The following is a 20021-nucleotide window of genomic DNA, read 5'->3' as shown; positions in this document are numbered from 1 at the left end:
GATATAGTCAGGGAACTGTCTGGCTGCCTGGCGGGTACCTAGCTGGGAGCAGTGGACTGTGAAGGCCCTGAGGAACCATGCGGGTCTTTACCATACCAGCGGGCCTGATTACCAGTAAGGAATAGGCTGCATTAACGTGGGGCTGATATATCCAGGAATGTGACTGGATAAATCCATAATATGTAGCTGCTGGCCCAAATCCTGCCACAGCCCCATAGTGAGACTTGGGCCCTGTGAAGTTTGCAGATAACCCATTTCATCTCAACCAGAAAATGATGGTGCCTCTTCAAAGTTGGTACACTTGCATAGCATTGCTGAATATCAGTTAAAATGTATGATTTCTCTGTGTATTTGTCCAATATGCTGTTCTCTGTTTGTAATGATATCATGCTAATGATGGTACTGTAAAAAATCTTTGTTATCCTACTGCATTGCACTTAGCTATTTACTTCATATAGATCTGTCTCATGTGCTGTGTCAGTGCTCTCCAATATCTCCTAAGGTGTGTGAGCAGTGAAGTGCACTGTGATGTCAAGACAACGTGGCAGAGTAAACTACTATAATATATTTTTAACATTTAAATAATTCATGAACTAGTTTGGGGAGTATTATGTGCATGTTTGCAGCACTTTCATATCTGCACTAAGACACTCATTGCTATGTTTTAAGCTGTTTTTAAGAGAGGTTTCCTTGCAGGGTTCTAAATTGGCTTTTCTCACTAAAATTGTGAAACTCAGCTTCACCTTTTCCAAATTCTCTGAAGTCAACTATGCTTACACTGAAAACAGAGCGCGGCAGAAATACAGTATAGTAGAACAAATTAATAATTGAATATGTTGTTTTTCTGTGATTGTGGTTTCTCACAAAGCGCAGACATTTTAATGCTGTTGTGACACCCGCAGCGCATTTGTGATTAAAATGCTGGGAACAGATCGAAGCAGCTTCCTCTAATGAACCCTGCTCTATCCTCTGCCTCCCTGCACCTTGCCTTCACGGCCCTTGCAGTGAGTCTTTCTCATTCATGTGAATTGCTGGCTGTGTCTTTAGTGTTGAAAACGGTTATTAAGTAACTCTTCAATATAGTTAGAAAGTTGTTTTCTACGTCTAACTTTAGTGGCATTGACTTTCCCTTGGTGTCAACTTCAGAAGAAATACAAACTCACGCCTCGCACAGCCCTCCTACAGCTTTATTTTCTTGTAATTTCTCCAAGCTCCCTTAGAATTAGGGGTTGAGCAGATGCAGGTAGATGTATATTTATGAGGGGGATGTGTATTTCAGGGAGAAAGGAGTGTTGTGAAAGGTGACCTTGTTAGATAAAAGGAGGGCTCGGAAGCCAAATGATGAAAGAGAATGGGATCATCCTGGGCTCATTAATGTGGATTTGAAGGTCAGGTAATTATAACAATAGATGTGTGGGCTGGCTTTGGCATCTGGTATTGTTGCTTTGTTATGAAGGTGACAGGGCTGCGGAGGGAAGGGATTAATCACTGTGACACCAGCCTGTTGTCATATTGATACATCCAGACATCACAAGACTACTGCTGTATTTCTTGAAAGAAGCTGCAAAAAACAACATCATTTCAACCACCGACAGTAACATTATCACAAGTGTTGTTATGAATATGAATGGGCTTAAGGCACACGTCTCAGTCGCCTGATATTGTAATGAGTATTTCAAAGTAAAATTCAACCAAAATAGAATTCGCATTATTCTTATTCCTGTGATTTCGGACAGTACTTTTGAACTTTTGAACACAAACAAGTCTCTTCCATTGCTAGAGAGACAAGAAAGATGATGTAATCAAAAGACAAACTTGATGGTGAATGAAAGCTTCTGACGACACCTTTTGAAAGTAACAACATCTTTGAATGTAAATTTAAATGGTCCAACAAACACTAATATCATAACTTGGAGGACAGAGACGGAGAAGACAGAGAAGACGGGGAAGATAGGACTTCTTCCTGGTTCATGCTGTCTTTGTGACTTGATGCGCATGACATGAAAAGTTAATCAGTTCTTCCTGGGCCCATAACCAACCTTCCTACCGGGTTTTGTGCAAATCCGTGCCCGACTTTTTGAGATATCCTGCTAAAAGACGGATGGATGGACAAACACACAGACGCAGGTGAAAACAATAAAACTACTGGAATTGCCCAGTGGTTCTGGTTCCTCGTCATTCAGCCTTCATCTAACTGCAGTTCCTTCCACATCGTTTCAAATTTCAGGAGGTGCATAACTTCACACGAGCCCAGTTGTTTCGGTCGCAATTACATCATTTTGACTGCGTGCACTCTGCCACAATTTTTTTTCCCCACATGAAGCATGAGCCAGGCTTTAGGCTGTTTGAGTGGCTGTGCCGCTGGGATCCTGCCACCTCAACCCCAAGTTTGTCTGGCTCAGTCAGGCTCCTTAGGGAACACTAGAAGCTATAAAGAACAAAAATGCCAACCAGAATTATCAGGCGAGGCAGCATGTGTGGGGTAGCATGCATTTTTAATGTACCACAAATAAGAAATACCACCGTTGCCTCTCTTCTCTCATCCTATAACTGGTGGCTCGTTTAAGTTTTACTTCTATTTGTGTGAGTTTCAGCGGCTAATAAAAGAAAAAAGAGGCCTTATCATTAAAGGGTAGAATTGCTTCAATTTAACACAGAGCTCCACAGACACGAGATGGGGTGCTATAGATATCAAACCCTGGCCCGAAAATCTCCAGTTGTCTCTCTGTGTGTTTGTGTGTGTGTGTGTGTGCATATAATTGCCTGTGTGTGCCTATATTTAGGCGCAGTGCTTGTTAGGAAAGCTGGTGGAGTGGAAATGTGTGTGTGTGTGTGTGTGTGTGTGTGCGGGTGGGGGAGGGGCGGGGTGGGCAGCCGTCGTTATTCCACTCAGAAAGAGTTTACCAAAGTTTCTTCACTGATCCTTCCAGTGACCCTTTGAACAGGCGTTCAGAGCTGACATGTCAGACATCAAAACACTATGAAGAGGAACACCTAATGACCATCTAAGTGTCAACTGAGTCTACAAATGATCCTCTCTTTTGTTTCTCTAAGCCAACGCTTCTCAACCTTTTTCATATCAAGGACCCCTAATTTAGTCCACATTAGAGCCACGGACCCCCATTTGATGAGATTTTGTCTCTTGGACCCAAATATGAGAATATTTTTATTGTTAGATATGATTTTGTCCAGAAGTTTAACAATTCATCAATTTGCTGGGGACCCCTTGGAAGCCCCCTCAAGGACCCCTGGTGGTCCCCGGACCCCACATTGAGAACCACTGCTCTAAACTATTTCCTTCATTATTCCAGGCTGTCCATGTACAGTTAATTTGTGTAGTTGATGCGAATACGTGTCTGTCAAATGAGCTGTGAATATGTATTCTAATTAAAGCAGAAGAATAGGGAAGAAAAAGTGACATGCCTCACGGTTACAAAGACCAGCCCTATTGACCTAGTTGGTGCTTTTATTTGGGACAGTTTGGGTGTGTAGAGTCACATTTGCTGGAACATCTATCTGAATTCCTTTCTGGTGGACTGCTAAGTGGCGTTTCAAATGGCAGTAATGAAATCTGCTGAAATAAACCGGCATACAGTTGCTATAGAACATAGCACAGGCCGTTGCTATCACAATTCATTTGACTGTGATATATTTACTGAAAGTCCTGCTAAAGTGCCTGTAAGATTCGCAGACAGAGATAGGCTGGTACCATTATACTGCAGTGGCGGCCCTGGTTCCTTTGAAAAATTGCACCAAGCCTTTTTTTGACTCAGCAACCTATCTATTTGCAACAGAGTGGGCAACCTGAACCATAAAACTTTTTTATTAGTTTCTCTGCCCCACCTTGTATCCCCGAGTCACAGCAGAGCACACTATTAACCTGCGAGCTTATTGAGATGCGGCGTGAAAGGGGAATAACGATAGGGTGAGTGTGTATCCCATGGAGCATAGTTAAAGGGTTCAGTCAAGACCAGGAGGTAGACAGTGGATCTGTTTACTGCCCTGAGGTTTTGTGGTTACGCACTAGCTCTTCCCATTCAACTGCATGATCCGGGGCTCTGCCGACGACACTGAACACGCAACCCAGGTCCACGCCTCGCTGCCCTCTGCACACACGGGGCTCACACACCGAAGCACACACTAGCCGTTTTTATGACTGCTCTGCAAATATATGGAGACGCTGAGACGAAAGCGTGGTTTCACCATTCCATCTCACTGTTTGTGTCTTGGCTGGCTTCTAGATGCAATGCCACAATTCATAAACTGTGCCTGTCACACTCTCTGGCTTGGCTTCTATTATCAATATTTTCTCGCTGTGAAAATACACAGCAGTGGCCCCACGTCACTGTCACCGGCTGAGGGATATATGAGGTGACTTTGGGGGTTAAGGGTTCAAAGGGCAGATAGGAAGTGGGTGTTCCCACAGTGACAGTGCAGGCATGTGTGAGATGGGCCGGGCTAATGCCGTGGCTCAACGCTTCCTAATGACCTGCCATCTCCAGGCAGCCCGGGGAGCCCTTCCTCTGAGATTTATGACCCATGTTTTGCTTACCACTGGGAAGGCTATCAGCAGCACCCCTGGCACCCGGCATACCTCGACTTCTACTCTTTTTGTCTTCTCTCTTCTCATTAACCGGGCCGTTGTGAACTTTCAGGGCTCGTCTTTAGTACCACAGGAAATATTCAGGTCCTCTGAAAGATTGAAAGTAAAGATCACTGAGCTGTTTTATCTAACGTGATCTGATCTTTGTAGTTGTTTTTGGGATTGAGTTCAGGTCTGCTCTGTCCTTGAAGAAAAAATTGATTCGTGGAACTCCCCGGGGTGCGCGCTGGCAGACACTAAAATAGAGGATGTTTTTCTCTCCTTAGGCTCTGTCGTGGCAAAGAACAAAAAAAAATGAAAAAAAAAGAAACATTTAACAGGCATTCACAGAGACAACTCCACATGTAGGCGCTCAGCCACTGTAGAAGAAACAGATAATGGTCTTCTGATAATACTAATTGTTGGCTCTCCCACTGCTTCCCTGAAGGCAGAAATGTGTTGATCCACCACAAGATAGCCAGACTGAGCCCAGGGCGGGCACAAACAGCAAGGAGAGCTAGTTTATAATTAATACACACACTATAAAATATGCATTATGGGGTGGATGTGGCCAAATATGGATTTTAGTTTTGATTTTCACTCAGGATAATTGAAGCGCTTCTCAGGCAAGTCATACTGAATAAGACACAAGCTCACAACCCGGCCCACGGTGCCAAGAATGTAGGACTGCTCAGCACGCTCCTGCAGGTTAGCTTTTCCAGCAGCTGTTTCTTATTTGTCTCCTGCTTCCCGGCTCTTGAAGAGGGATTGTTAAAGCAAGTCCCCTTCCATTTTGGGATTTTAATGCCTCCCTTGATATATGTCGCTCTGGGCTGAGTTCACCGACTCCGTAGGTAGCAGATATTTTGTGTGCATAAGCAGCACAGTCAGTGTGTTCGGAGATAAACTGCCAAAACATGAAGGATGTTTGAAGACGTTCTGATCATTAAAGCGGAGGGGGGGATGCAGGGAGGGAGAAAATGAAAAGACATAAAGCAGAGTTTTTACCCCTCCTTATTTCCACATTTGTCAAAACTACCGTTGAGATGAGGCGGTTGTCGAACACTCTCCGTCTCCCCGTGGGCCATTGCCGTGATCACACCGAGACACATGTGGTTAGAAAGCATCTAACATCTCAACCCCCAGACAACCCCAGCCACCATCACCACTACCCCACCCCGCACAAACACACAGGAGAATTGTGTCAAACTGATTAGCATCCACATCTCCAATCCCTGATTAGGTGTGGAGTAAATGAAGCGCCCCTCCAGGTATGCATTTCCATAATGTCAGGTAATTAAACCCCAGTGTTTTAATAGCTCAGGAATAGGAAGACTCCCCAGGAGAATAGACAACAGTGATAGACTTTGCTGAAAACTAGCATACTATTAGCTTGCTTGGAAACTGAACTGTTAAAGAAACCATTACTTTAATTGTACTGATAATAGATAAACGACAACAAGCTTAATACATTTACAGCATTATTGACAAGTGTTACATATACTGCCAGGCATTTCTTATGGTCTGCAGTTCTAAGCATTTCTCTCTCCTAAAATAAAAGTGTTCTCTGGTATTAAAGCGTTTACTTTACATCTTCACTACATTTATCCATGCTTTTGAAAAGCATGAACAGAAAATTTCCCAACCTGGCAGTAATAGGCTATTTTGTTGATGGCTCTCATTTGAGCTGTGCGGTTGATGGTGATGGCTGTCAGATCGGAGAACTAAACAAACTAAGGCTGGGAAAGCGCAAACATCTCTTTCATCGCAGAAAAACCTGGAAAGGTGCTATTGTAAACATGACAGTGGATTGTCAGTACATCGCTGTTTGTGTTTCTGTTTTTGTGTGTGTATGCTATGCTTATATGTGTACACACACACAACAAAAGCGCTTTGATGAAACACACATTCAGCAGTTGGAGAGCTTTCTTTGTCCCCATGCCCACTCATATGTGTGGTGCTCCAATGAGAACAATGCAAAGCAATAATGGTGCCACAGAAAGGTACGGAAGCTGAGTGGCCTCCGAAAGCACCCTTCAGCACATTAATCAGTAAAAAAAAAAAAAAAAAAAAAAAAAAAAAAACAGCCACAGAACTATGTTTTGTGATTGAAGAGCTCTTCCTGATACCACATGTTCATTATCTGTTGCTTGTGCACCACATACAATGGGCCCAATTCAAAACTTTTGAGAAATAACAAGGATTTAATGGGAATAGTGTTGACTGCTAATGATAGCCGATGCTGCAGTTGGAACTGAAGATCATTAAAGGCATGTTGCAGTGCATGATTCTCCCATCGCCCGCTGCATGAACTGCACTTCAAACACATAGGCTACCTACTTTACACTTTGGTAGCACTCAAATTAACAGATGTACTTTAAATCCCCTCTAATCTTTCTTCTCTTGTGTGCGAGGGATGTCTCTTTCTGACAACAACAGAGCAAAATCAAAATAGGTTCATTTTTAATGATGTCCTCTCCAGTTAGCTGCCTGTGACGTTACCTCCTGCTGAAACAGTAAACTATGGCTGATGCGGGGGATTCACTGGAACAACACAGGGCCAGTTCTTGCTATGAGTGTTTGTCCCAGAGCTGAGAATAGAATAACAGTGGGCTATATTCTGGGTCTGTTTTCAGACATCTTATCTGTGTCACATGTGACTCCTCTCTGTCAGCCCACCCAAACCTAAGATTGTAGCCACACTGTTAGATCACAAGCCTAGCTTTAAAGAGCCTCTCTCTCAGCTCATGTCCAATGCAGCCTGATCACTGGTAGCTTGTGTGTAGTGTTTCCATCAAAAACAAGCAGACCCTACAAAACGCAAGAGTTGGATTTCCCTGCTGTAAAGCAGTGGATACTTGCAACTGTCCAAGACTACAGGCCACTGTTAATTGCTTTTAATGAGCCACATGTTTTATTGAGCTTAACCTCTGTCGTGTTGCCAAGAAATCTGCCAAGGCAGAATTACTGACTAGGAGTGTGTATTGAAATTAGCTGTCGACTGAACCACAATATTCATTGCCAACTTTAGCTAATTTAATGGCCAAAGAAATACACAGATCATCGGAATAATTGGCTTTATCCTTGCTCTTCTCACAGCCTATCAATATCAGCATTATTGAACACAGCTATTCTTGTAATTCTAGCATTAATGTGATCTAATCTACAAATCAAGGCTATTGGCTACATGCAAGACACAGCAAAACTCTGATGTGTCTCCGTGTTTGATTCACAAGCCTTTCTCATAATGGCAACAGAGACGCGGTCAAGAATGTGGTTATACAAAAACAAATTCTTGAAAAACAACAAGCAACCTACGTGATTGGATATTAAAAATGACCCAACTCAACCACAGGTCAATTGCCACAATAACCACTCCTGACTTTGCCAGAGAAATAGATACACCAATGGGTGACTTTCTTAGCTTTCTTCGGATGAAGGTGCTATCATCACTGAGCTAACAGAACTGCATACTAATTAAAGCCAAAGCTCTCCTTGGCACCCTCTTCCACTACTAGACTATCCTCCACTCTTCCCCAGGTGACGCCGCTGGCAGCTACTGCTGTGATGACACTTACAAAGCCAATACCCTGGGAGTGGGAGACAAGAGAGAAACCCCTCCAATTTTGCTTTGACCATTCTGTCCATCACCTCCTTCAACAGCAATTCAGTTCATTATTAGATGATATAAATTACACATTTAATCATCACCATATTAGATAAATAATTTCATCAAGGTAATTGCTGTGTAAGAATTAGCAGAGTCAAATAGGTGTCTTTATGAAAAAAAGAATCAAAATTAAAATGCTTTCACTTTTGCAGTTGAAATGTCGCTTATCGCTTACTGTTGAATGTTTTACACTTGCTTACTATTTCAATATTACTGACTCTTATTTCTTTCTTTTCAGCAAACTCCAGTCTTCTGGGAGGAGGGGGAGGTGAGTGAATGCCATTGTTTTTCATCATATCATGCCTCATCCGTCATTCCAGTAGTATTAAAGCAATTAAAGTTACACTCATCAAATCTGGCATATGGCACATCCATATTCTTTTGTGGGTTAATGGCAGACTTTAGTGTCTGTTTCGCTCCAAGCGTCTTTGTTAAATGTGACTGAATGCAGGGCCAACACATCAGAGCGTGGCACAGGGCGACCTTGCACCGTGAGATGGTCATTACTTTAGCGGCCTGCCGAAGAGTGTTATCTTCAAAACAATGGAGGAAATCTGAGGCGGCCAACCGTGGGGTGGGAATAATGGGCAGGGAACCCCAATAGAATGCTACCGGCCAATCCCACTGTTCTATTTTTCTGAAATTTGACTCTCACAGTGACATGATTGAAGTAATCATTCTACGCCACAGTGGGGTGGGGTTGGAGTAAAATGCAGTTAGATGTGGAATTTTGATTTTTGATCTTAGGGGAGTTTCGGACAGTAATGGTATGAATATGAAATAAGGTCACTGCTTCAGCCTTATCTGTTTATCCATCTGTGTTAACTGTCACTTCAGATGTATTTGTCTCTCCTGACATCCGTCAGTTGTACAGGCAGATCCCAAAGTGCAATGAGCTCCATGCAGCATTGACCTTTCACCAATACATTAGAATTGGCCACAACTTCAGCAACAATGCACACTGTGTTACATTTGTGGTGTGAGATCTATTGTAAATGTGATCATATTTAACTTTATTACAGATGGTTATGCCAATTATATTCAGATTCATATTGTGTGTGAATTTTTGTCCCAGTTTAGTGAGTGCTGTGATGATGATTTATGGCAAGTAACAAAAACATTTTCCGGTAAAAAGCCGTGAATGAAACTCTCTGTCATAATTACTATTTGGGAGCCAAACTTGAAGGATGTTTTTAAGGAACATGCCCACCTTTCAAGCAACCAGTAAACAAAGTCTTTATCGACAGATACAGTAATACTGGATGTTAATTTATTCCCCGTTTATCTACATATATATCAGTCCTGTATCAATCGGGCCCTAGTTGTGTTAGGTTGTTTGCCAAACATAGAGCTAAAGGATGAATGAAAGAATATAGAAGTATGTAGGTGAAGTGTGAAAATGCTACATATCCACATATTTGCATTTTACCTTGTTGCATTTTCCACCAAATTATCCTCTGTAGTGCCTCCTTTAGATATTGTTTGATATTGCTTCAACCATAAACAATGTATCTAGACCGAATTAAGCACTTTCTAGGATGACACCACTGTTACTTATATATTTTATTCATTTATTTGACAGTCAAGATAAGATGTCGCCATTTGAATCCGAATATTAATCATCTCGGCAAGGGACGGGCATTAAAAAGTAATGACGTCGACCCAGAAAGCACTCAACCGGTCGGTGCACATGGTCCATTAGAGTGTATATACAGAGCTGTTGAAATCTTATTCACATCCAATCACGCTGCCTGGAGTGGCCCTCATCTTATCTGATGCATGGTTAAGACTGCAGACGTTCCAGCCGTCGCTGCGTAGCAGTGCGGCTTCCCGATCTCTATCAGTGACATGGAGAGGCCCTCAGTGCACTGATCACAGCCATCTAAAGAACTTGTGTGATTGAGATCAGAGGTCACAAACATGCGTCTCCATAACTAAGCCGGGCCCTGTAAAGCACCTGCCGATAATATATAATGCAGCTCAGCACATTGTCCTCCTGATTGGTGTCTCTCTCTGCTTCAGTTGGCTCCCAGTGTTGATTTGCCACGTATAGAGAAACACAAGAAGCAATTTTCTCTGCTATTATGTTTTCATTATTGTTATTTTGTGGCAAATCATCCTGTTACAGTTGTCAGAATCTTAGAGCGCGCAGCCCTGTTGATTGATCCAGTTTCTTCTTCAACTAAAAGCGGGTGTTAAGGTATTAGGGTCGGACTGCTTCGTAACAACGCAACATAAACAAAAGTCAAGCTGAATTTGTGACTGTAGATAGTGGATAGAGTTCTTATGTGCAGATTATAACCATATGATAGAATTTATTTATTTATTTCTCATGTGATTGTCAAATGCAACGGTATTTAACAACCCCAGAGGAATTGTAATTGTAGCTAGTGCCATTTTTGAGAGCAAAGCCTGCTTTCATTCCTAATTGACTTCCAGTGATGTTATTCCTGCCAATTTACTGGCACAAGCTGCGAGGCCAATTAGCTTTGTAACACCAAGACTCACGTTTACTCGCGTTCATAATGACCACAACAGCTCTTTTTTTTAATTATTATTATTAGTATTTCTTATGTGTGTGTTTTTTTTTGGTTTTCTTTGACCCTGCAAAAGGATTAGCAGATGATTGTAACCAGTGAGAGATCACTGAAAATGTTATTTTTCCCCCAAAAACAAAGTGCTACATTGTCTGTCTTTTATCTAAGCGGGGCCAAGAGGGGGTTTATCTCCCAGTGTCTTTATCACTTGAAGGTGGCTGCTAAACCTACAAAGCTGTTCTCTCTGTACGTACTGTTCACCCCCCCCCACCCCCCCTATCTGCGGTTTGGCATGTGAGGACCTCCTGCCTCGGTGGTGGCGAGGATCGATGTGGAGAGGAGATGTGTTCTCATATAGGGCCCTCCTTATCTCCCAGCTGTCTTCTCAGGGCTCTGCAGAGGGGCAGCTTCACAACAGGATGATCCATCATGTTGGCCTCACACACCTGAGCCATGTTTAGTTCTCACAGCGCTGGAGGTGGGCTTCCTGCCAGCGTGTGGACATTGGACAAAGTCTTTGCTTAGGCTGTATGGAAAGTTACTTTACCACCTACACACTTTTAGAAGTTCCACTGGCTTTACATGGCTTTGAGGATTTTTTGTCATGCCCCTATAGGTGTGGGTATCTCTGGAAATAAAACTCTGTATGGCACATTGTTAATCCAAGTGGGATATGTAGTCACAGCTATGCAGAAAAGTCTTTTGTTGGTGATCATTATGTGGGCCTGGAGCCAGAACAGTGTGACAGTTTGGTCGGAAATAAGTGTTATTCATGAAATTAAAGCTCTGGGTGAGATCTGTTTTGCACCAAAAAAAACAACATTGCTAGACTCATTACATCAAGTTATTGAGACGCAAAGTGAGTGGAAAGATTCTTATGCCCCGATGCCCTTCCAAGTCCTTAGAAATCAGTTGATTTCACTGATGGGAATTCTCTCTGAGTTGTATGTCTTTAATATTATGTACACAATGGGGTTAACTAAAATAGCACTGTTATCTGCATTAGACATGTGGGTCTCTGTGGGATTCCATACATACATGGAGGAAAATAACAATGATCCCTGATAATAGCACGCTAAATGAGGCCTCTGTGAATAGAGGGTAATTATGAGCGGTACGAGGTTGCTCGTGTGATGTGTGTCACAGCATGGCTGGATGCTGGCACAGTCCCAAATGAATAGGCATAATGTAAACATTATGTTGTCTATCTCTCCTTTACCCCCATTTTTTTTCTCTCTCTCTCACTCTCTCTCTCACACACACACATACACACGCGCACACACGTACACACAAGCACACAAGCACACAAGCACACACCGTGTCATGTAATGATACTATGTAGCCCAGTGTTGCCAGAGAGAGGGAGCTCCACTAGCCTTTGATGTCTCCATCCAGGAGGGGAATTGGCTCATTAGCATTCTAACCAGAACCGTTGCCCATTTAGCACTGGGCTTTAACTAGACCACCCAAACAAATCGTTCCTCTTAGGTTGGGCCTTCTTTCCCCCCTCCAGTCAAGCAGCTGGGCACATGCACAGTTGTTTTCTACGTTCCCACTCTGGCTAATTCAGCCAAGGGCGGCTAACGCTCACTGAACTCACCCGCCTTTGTCATTGCTTACATAATATAGGCTATAGCCTGGGTGCTCCCAGCTCTCTCCCTCATGAGTTCCCTTAACAGTGGAGTGAGTCATAGCAAGTACCAACACATTCTAATATATGGGAGTAATTATGCTTGCAGTGATTATGTCTGACTGTGGTGTTGTTCATGTGATGCTGACTTACTTTCCACTGCAACTAGAGACATATAATCTGACGTAGAGTCACAATGACATGATAAGGCAATGCTTAGTGGCGCTGCTGAGAGGCTGATACGCATACAAAGCCCCATAAATTACAAAACCAATTAATAGAAGGTGTATAATGTCCTAGCTTTGACCTTTGGGTGAATGTGAGAAAGATTGCTTACATTGAATGCGTATGATCACAGAGGCACAACATCAGTGGCATTCTCGTTCTTTCACATGCAATTACAACAAAGCTATAACTCAGGACTTGCCGATACTATAAGCGAGTGCTCCAGCATATGTTAAAAAAAGAAAAAAAAAGTAATAAACAAACGTTGAACATTTCCAGTTTTGGACATGTTTGGATAATCCTTTATCAGGATTCTTAAGTGTTTCACCGCGCTTATCTCTATCTCCATTCGTCATGCAAAGAGCTCTGTTTTTCTTTCCCTGTCACCTCCAGGTGAACCATTATCCTCTGTCTGGGTCCTGCCTGGGGCTTGTTTATTGAGGAGATTGGAGGGGACCCGGGCATAGTGCTCTGTGGGAGAGAGGGTGGGATCGAGATATAGGATGGTGTTGCATGATGTCTTGGGCTGGATGGTCTAATGTCCCTGTCTTAGTCACATCAGCCCTATGAAAGCCCCACAACTCTCTATATGATTAATCACTCAGATATGACACACTAAATTCTCATAACTCATAAATTGCATACTATGCTTGACTGATGGTGCATCGTTCACAGATGGTAGTTCCAATCATTAGCATAACTTATGACAGAGATTTCAGTTTATTTCCCCATGGAGTAGCCTAAATAATGTAAAATGATAAGTTGAATGCAGAGATTTTTCAGTCAGTGCAGCACCTCGGGGATTTACTTATCTCCTCATATTTAGCTGGCAGTTACTTACAGTCTGATATGAGTCCACCTCATATTAGTGCTTTCATGTTCCATGTGCTTTTGAAGTTCATTTTAAAGACCATAAAGTGTTTTTGCTGCGGCACTGATGAAACATGTGTCTTTCCTCCTCTCCGTGATTAGCCCTCCTGTCAGGAAGGATCTACGAGGTAAACATGCTTCACAAACACATGTTAGTATTCTGTCTGGGTCTGCTTGATCTCAGGTAGGTGTTTTCACCTCTCGGGTCAGTGGGTTGCGCTCAGGACAAGCCCTTTCATTCTTACACTTCATGCTCCCTTTTCATAGCATCACCCAAATCTTGGAGTGTCCTTTTACATTAATTTGAGGGGATGGAATTCAAATAACTCTATTTTTCTCCCTACTTTGACAAAGATAATGTGTCAAAATGTGTTAGTTTTTAACAAAAAAGAGAGCTATTTTAAGAGAAACAGTGTGTCGATCCATCTTTGGGAGTTGCTGTCCTCAATGAGTGAGAATTTTCTTCATGTTGCTCTGATTTTTTGACAGGAACTCCTATCCGAAGAAAAACCTTTTGTTGTGCCAGCGCAACATTAGAAATCCCTATTTGTATTGGCCTAGTTATTGCATAAGCAGAAAAGTGACATTATCAATTGCACTTATTTAGTCACATTTTTAAATAACTTTGGACTTTACATAAACCAAGTGTAATGCACTTATAAGTTAGTTTATGGATTACACACTGTGCTGTATGCTACTACTGAAGTTGCCTTGCCTTTCTTGCATAATATACAGGAAAAAGATTTTATTGAACCTCATTGACATTTTTTTTTTTTTTACCAAAAAAGTTTATACTATTTTTACAGGAAGATTAAGAATATATATTCTGTGTGTTTTAGCTGCTTGCCTTGTGATGGAGGGCGGTGAACAGTGGCCATGACTATATAAACAGTTCTGTCATGCACAGTGACATCTCAGTGCATAACTAAAGGGAAACATCAGTCATTCCATTAGAAAATTATCATGTAAGGAATACCCTCTTGCTGTCAGACCGTTTCACCAAATGATTATGGAGATGACGTATTTTAGAGGACGTTCCATTGAAATTAGCAGGACAAGGTCATTGTGTGGACTGCAGTTTGCAATACCCAAATAGTGATGGAAAGTGCGTTTCAGTGTGAAAGCTCCCTCTAATGCCATCTCTGTCTCCCTCCTGCCACCACAGAGAGCAGTCACCACGAACACCCCCCCCCACCCCCTCCCTCCTCCTCCTCCAATCAGCAATGATGGATGGACTAATTGATGCAGAATGATTGGGCCATTCATTTTAGCCTACAACAGTGAGTTCCATATTTAGGATTAGCGTTGCATTATAATGGGAAGGGAAGGAGAAATGGTCAGGGAGTCAATGAACAGGAGAGGAAGAGGGGGACGGGGTGAGGCGGGAACGGGGGGGAGAGGGAGAAAAGAAACGATGGAGAGACAAAGGGAGGGATAGAGAAAGACAGAGAGACATCCTGAGCGCCGCGGACAGGGCTGATCAGTTGCGTAACGGTGAGCTTATGAGACATAAGAGAGTGTTTTTGAGCGGTTTATTGAGAGGTGTGTGTCTGTGAGAGAGAGAGAGAGCGAGAGAGAGTGAGGAGCATATAGCTGCCACGTGTCCTGGTATCCCTCTCTTAGCCTATGAATCATTCATCTCTGTCCCCATGTATAAATCAAGCTGCCGGCCGTCGCCTGCGGCAGTCATGTCATTAGCTAGTTGACGGCATCACTTGATCTCTGGCTCCGCAGTGCGGGCTAGGGAGAGGGCCTTACTTAAACAGCACACATATCAGCACATCAAACTCTGCCATGGTTTCAGTGTCTGGCTGTGTCATAACATGCTTTGAGCAGGTAACCAGGACCACACAGGGACTCACTTACTCAAAGGGACGCTATATCTCCTCTGATGCTCAGACTCACAGACGCACTTGGCTATCAAATTGACAGTTTCCTGAATGAGAAAAAGAAACACTCTAGAATGTGTACATGTGTAATGTGTTACCCATATAATCTGTCTGTGTAATGCCCATACATGTAGTTTTGCATACTTTACTATGAATGTTGTTGATTGTACTTGATAGCTGAATTTCCCTGCATGTGTAAAACCTATTTTTTGGAAATTGTAGCATTTACAATACAACAACAATTACAACAATACAACAATTTGTGGTAATTCAAAATTCAGAGAGGATTTATCCCATTTCCTGAAAACATGATAATTTCAATACGAGGCTTTTGTGGACATGGACAATATACAGTGATTTTTTTTTTTTTACTAGGCCTTAAAGAGTGCTGAAACACACTGTTTTCAGCCTATCTCTGCCTACGACACATTTTGAAAACTGCAAACAAGTGAGATGGAGCGCGAGAGGGAAGGGGAGAGAGGGGTATATCTCTGCAATGGAGTTTCGCACCTAAGATTCTCAGTACCCCACCCAGTTATTTTCTGTATACTTTTGAGATTAACACAGAGTCTTACCGCACTTTCGCCACTAAGAGGTCATTTGAGGTGGAGGACTTCTCTCCTCTAGAATCTCCCCCATCTGATATTGAACCAGAGGAGCGAGGAGGTCTGGAGCCTTATCAATTTGAAACGCTAGCTCCGCCGACTGCAGCTCAAGCCCCTGAGGGCAGCGGCTGAGGCTTTAGGCAGCCGAGGCTATGGAGCTGCAGGACCGGATGGGAGAAGTCTTGGAGTGGTATTACAATTTATGCATTTAGCAGATGCTCATATCCACAGTGACTTACAATAAGCATTACTTTGTATAGTTTTAGTAAAGTGCAAAGTGCTCAAAACAATCATAAATGTATTCATGCCTACGATTCCTCCATTCAAAATCTTTTTAGTTCTTAGTTAGCTACAGTAGCTAGCGAAAACAAAATTGATGTGATACTATAGCCGTGCAATTGCCTGTTCTGGCTTCTATGAATCCTATTGCTTTGATTAATCCCTGGAGTGGACAGTTCCCTAATAGTTAGATTGCACAATAACGAGAATTTACACGGTGAAGTAGCTAGCGTTGTAGCTTAGCTAACGATGGAAACTTGTTCCAGCTGAGCAGAAACACAAACCAGACGTGTCCGAGGGCTTGTTCAAGAATCTGGTTTCAAACTCAGAGCCAGCCAATCAATCCTGCCTTTGGCTCAGCAAGGTCTTGTTATCCCACATTTTATGACGAGAATTTCTCCAGACCTCCATCATTTGAACCAGAGGTGTGGCTACGCAAGATTTTAAAATAGAAAAATAGTGAAAAACAATCAGTGCAGGTTCAGTCACACAGCTGCCTCCAACAAGCTGGGAAAATAAATGAGATAGTAGTCCTTGAATCGTTTGGACTCACCCATCTCTAGTTGTGGGCCGCCAAAATTTTCGCCTTGGATCATATTTCTATGCATTCAATGCAATAGTACCTCAAGACCTTTGGTATTGCATCACAGATTGAGGTGGGGACAGAATTGTGTGTATTCACTTTTTATACTTTTAAAAAGGCTGTATGATACTTTCTCAGAAATGCTATATATCTATAGTCACAATATAGAGGGCATGAAAACGTTTAAAGCTTGAAAAATGTGTGTTTGATTTCACTGTAATGCTGTACTTGAAGAGGGAACCTAAGATAATGAAAATGTGAAAGCACTTAATTTGCACCGGTGAGAGAGTGCTAATGTTTACATGTTTACGTGCTAATTGCTTGTGCCATGCAATTCTCTTTGTTTTCAGATTCCTGATATCTACATTTTTGCATGCATTTCTTTCTGCTTTTGAGCATGTTTTTGAGTATGCCTGCAAGGAAACAACACAAGCATACAGTACACCATCTTGACTCAAAATCATTTAGTTGAAAATAAATATATGTGATATTGCAGTTGGGTCCTCTCCTTCCCTCAGGGTTGCTGCTGTAAACATATTGCAGCTGCTTGTTTCCCCTTCTGTGTTTGACCTCTTCAGCCTCTCTCTCTCTCTCTCTCTTTCTCTCTCTCTTTCTCTTTCCCTCCCTTTCTTTCTCTCTAGAGGGCAAAAAGGTGGCCTTTGACTTCAATCAGGCATTGGCAAGAGTGATACTCCATGATCTGACCACATATTATGTTCCTTTATAGATATTTCAACCAAGTAGTAATTCACAGCTTTTCTACAACAAAGGATTTGCACAGCAGCTTACGGATCGTTCCACCTTACCCTGTCTCCCTTCATTGGACACAATGTGTGAATACCACTGCAGGGCTTGAGAAGTGGGCAAGAAAATGTCAATTTAGGTCTCTTCCTCAATGCATCACTCATGACCTCCCTCAACAACTCCCCACCCCCTCCTCTGTTCGCCCGTCTTTCTGGGTCAGTTGTTGGGATTTTAGACAACTCAAAGCATTACCAACCCTAATGTCACAGCACATTTATGTCCTGCATGGGGTTTGGTGTGGCTGTTTTCAGGGGGAAGGGGTGGATCCTGCAATTGCTGTGTCTATTTTGTTTTGCATGCATGTGTCTAGGTGGCTGTGTGATTGTGTGTTTGCATGACTGTGCGTGTGTGTGTACATTTGCTTGCGTGATGGCATGTCTGTGTGTCTGTTTGTGTGCCTGTCTGAATGTGCAAGTGTGTATGTGTGTGTGTTTCTTATTCTGGGATAGCTGGATGCTTAGCTGTCTTGTCAGTTGACTCAGTGGTCAGTTTTGGTCCTGCAGCCCCCGGCAATGGAGGAACGAGTGATGAGATCTGACAGACGGGAACAGTTTCTAGCAGGGCACTACCCCATCCCATAGTCTTGCCAATCATGGCAATGCTACTACAAGGACATCACAAGGGGCTCTGAGGGCTTAGCCACATGCTCAAGAGCAAATTCAAAGAGGCATGACATGGCAGTATACCATCTTAAACCCTATTATTTTCAGAACTTTGAAAATATAATTTACCCCTGGATGACTCAGCTATCCAAATCACAAGGAATTGCAGCAGTGAAATTGTAGCCAAGTGCATATTTTGAATAGAGGACACTTGTGAAATAGAGGGCAGGTGGGGGAAAAAGGCAAAGGGACATTGTGAAATGCACATGCTACTATCCTAGAACAACAGCGTCCTCTGATACACAACCTGAACTCCACTGAGGCTCTATGGAATATAGGTCTAGTATCAATTAAGGATCTTGGTTAATTCAGTCAGACCATTATAGTGACATTGCCAGACTATGAGTTCCATCTGCTTCATTTTGAACTTTAATGGAATTGAATCCCCTGACCCAGGGGTTACATCCATGCCATCCACACTCTGTAGCTAACAGTGAGGCAGGTAATTGAGCAACTGGTGGCGATCAATGGAAGAACCTAGCAGGACATTGTCATTAAGCAGGCTGGCTTAGAGAGCCATTAGAATTCGATTTACAGCTACCAGATCAGGCAGAATGTCCAAACAGCCAATTAGTGCATAGAGCAATAGTAGTTAGTCTGTTTTTATATATAAAAATACAAAGATTATTATATTTAAACAAGTGTGCTATCAGTTTCTAGTATGGTTTTTCCACTGCACAAGTATTGTGTAGCCGTGCTGGGCCTGGTCACGGTTTGGCACAGTATGGCACAGGATCCCGTACCCTTTGGTTTTCCAATACAGTTTTGAACATATGGGACGCTCTCCAGAATACACGTGTAATTGTAGCAACTGTAGAACCATAGGAACCAGTGTCAACATCAACAACAGACATGACAGACTCACTGTCTATTTTTGTATTTATCCTGGGATTATTCTTTGAAGTAAAACAAATATTGCATTCAAATACACCAGCCACACAAACTACAGCAGCAACAGCGAGCGTAATATTCAGAGTACTTTTGGAGGTATAACAACTAGAGGAAACTACGGGAGCTGAGAAGGAACAGAATTAACATTGTTCTGCCCATAATTTGATTAGCGCTTGTTGTTCTTCAGTTTCTCGATTCTTATTTTTGTTTTGTTTTGTCATTGTTTTACAGTTTGTTTATGTTTTGTCCTCTTTCTCAACTTCCTCTGACTTTCCACTTTTGTTCCATTTGTTTACAACAGCTGTGTATTTAAAAATGGCAGTTGTAACTGAGTATTGACTGTGTGTTGCTTGTGTGTCACTTGCGTGATGACGACAATCCTGCCAGCACCCTTTGAAAGCAGGCTGGTATCAGATACGTAAGCATAGGTAATTAGGCCATTATGCCTCCATGGCGCTGACTGACACTAAGATTAACAAGCGTTTGCACCACAGTTGAGTGGAGGTGAGAAATCTGCCATTATTGCCCTGACGATGAACTAAGTTCTGTGTGTTTGATGATAGGTTTGAAGGGTGTATCAACACCCGAGCTACTTCCTGCTATGTGAATGTACTGTACACCAACTGAGAACTGTCTCATACTTGTGTGACTTCTACCATACTGCCTGGTGCACGGGCGCACACTGTATTTCCCTCTCTTGGGCCTGAGTGCATACCGTAATCCCCCCAAACAGTACACACTGCAAAAAGCGTTACGCGCGAATGCACAAACACACACAGCCCGGCTCTTACTGA

At 42.6% G+C, this 20021-nt stretch overlaps 1 protein-coding gene across 1 annotated transcript in view; it reads left to right on the top strand.

Moving 5' to 3' along the window:
• macrod2 (mono-ADP ribosylhydrolase 2) overlaps window positions 1-20021 on the top strand; it is a 245342-nt gene that overhangs the window by 107281 nt on the left and 118040 nt on the right. Inside the window, exon 4 of the mRNA XM_071535025.1 lies at window positions 8491-8520. Within this exon, the coding sequence (XP_071391126.1) occupies window positions 8491-8520 (30 nt within the window). The remainder of the gene's footprint in view (window positions 1-8490; window positions 8521-20021) is intronic.

The sequence above is a fragment of the Centroberyx affinis genome, unplaced genomic scaffold (assembly GCF_046629955.1).
Source record: "Centroberyx affinis isolate AG114_WGS23_722 - 3 ecotype Tasmania unplaced genomic scaffold, CSIRO-AGI_Caff_v1 ptg000171l_1, whole genome shotgun sequence".
Taxonomy (NCBI): domain Eukaryota; kingdom Metazoa; phylum Chordata; class Actinopteri; order Beryciformes; family Berycidae; genus Centroberyx; species Centroberyx affinis.
The sequence above is the reverse complement of the archived record's forward strand: the minus strand, read 5'-3'. Positions and strand labels throughout refer to the sequence as shown.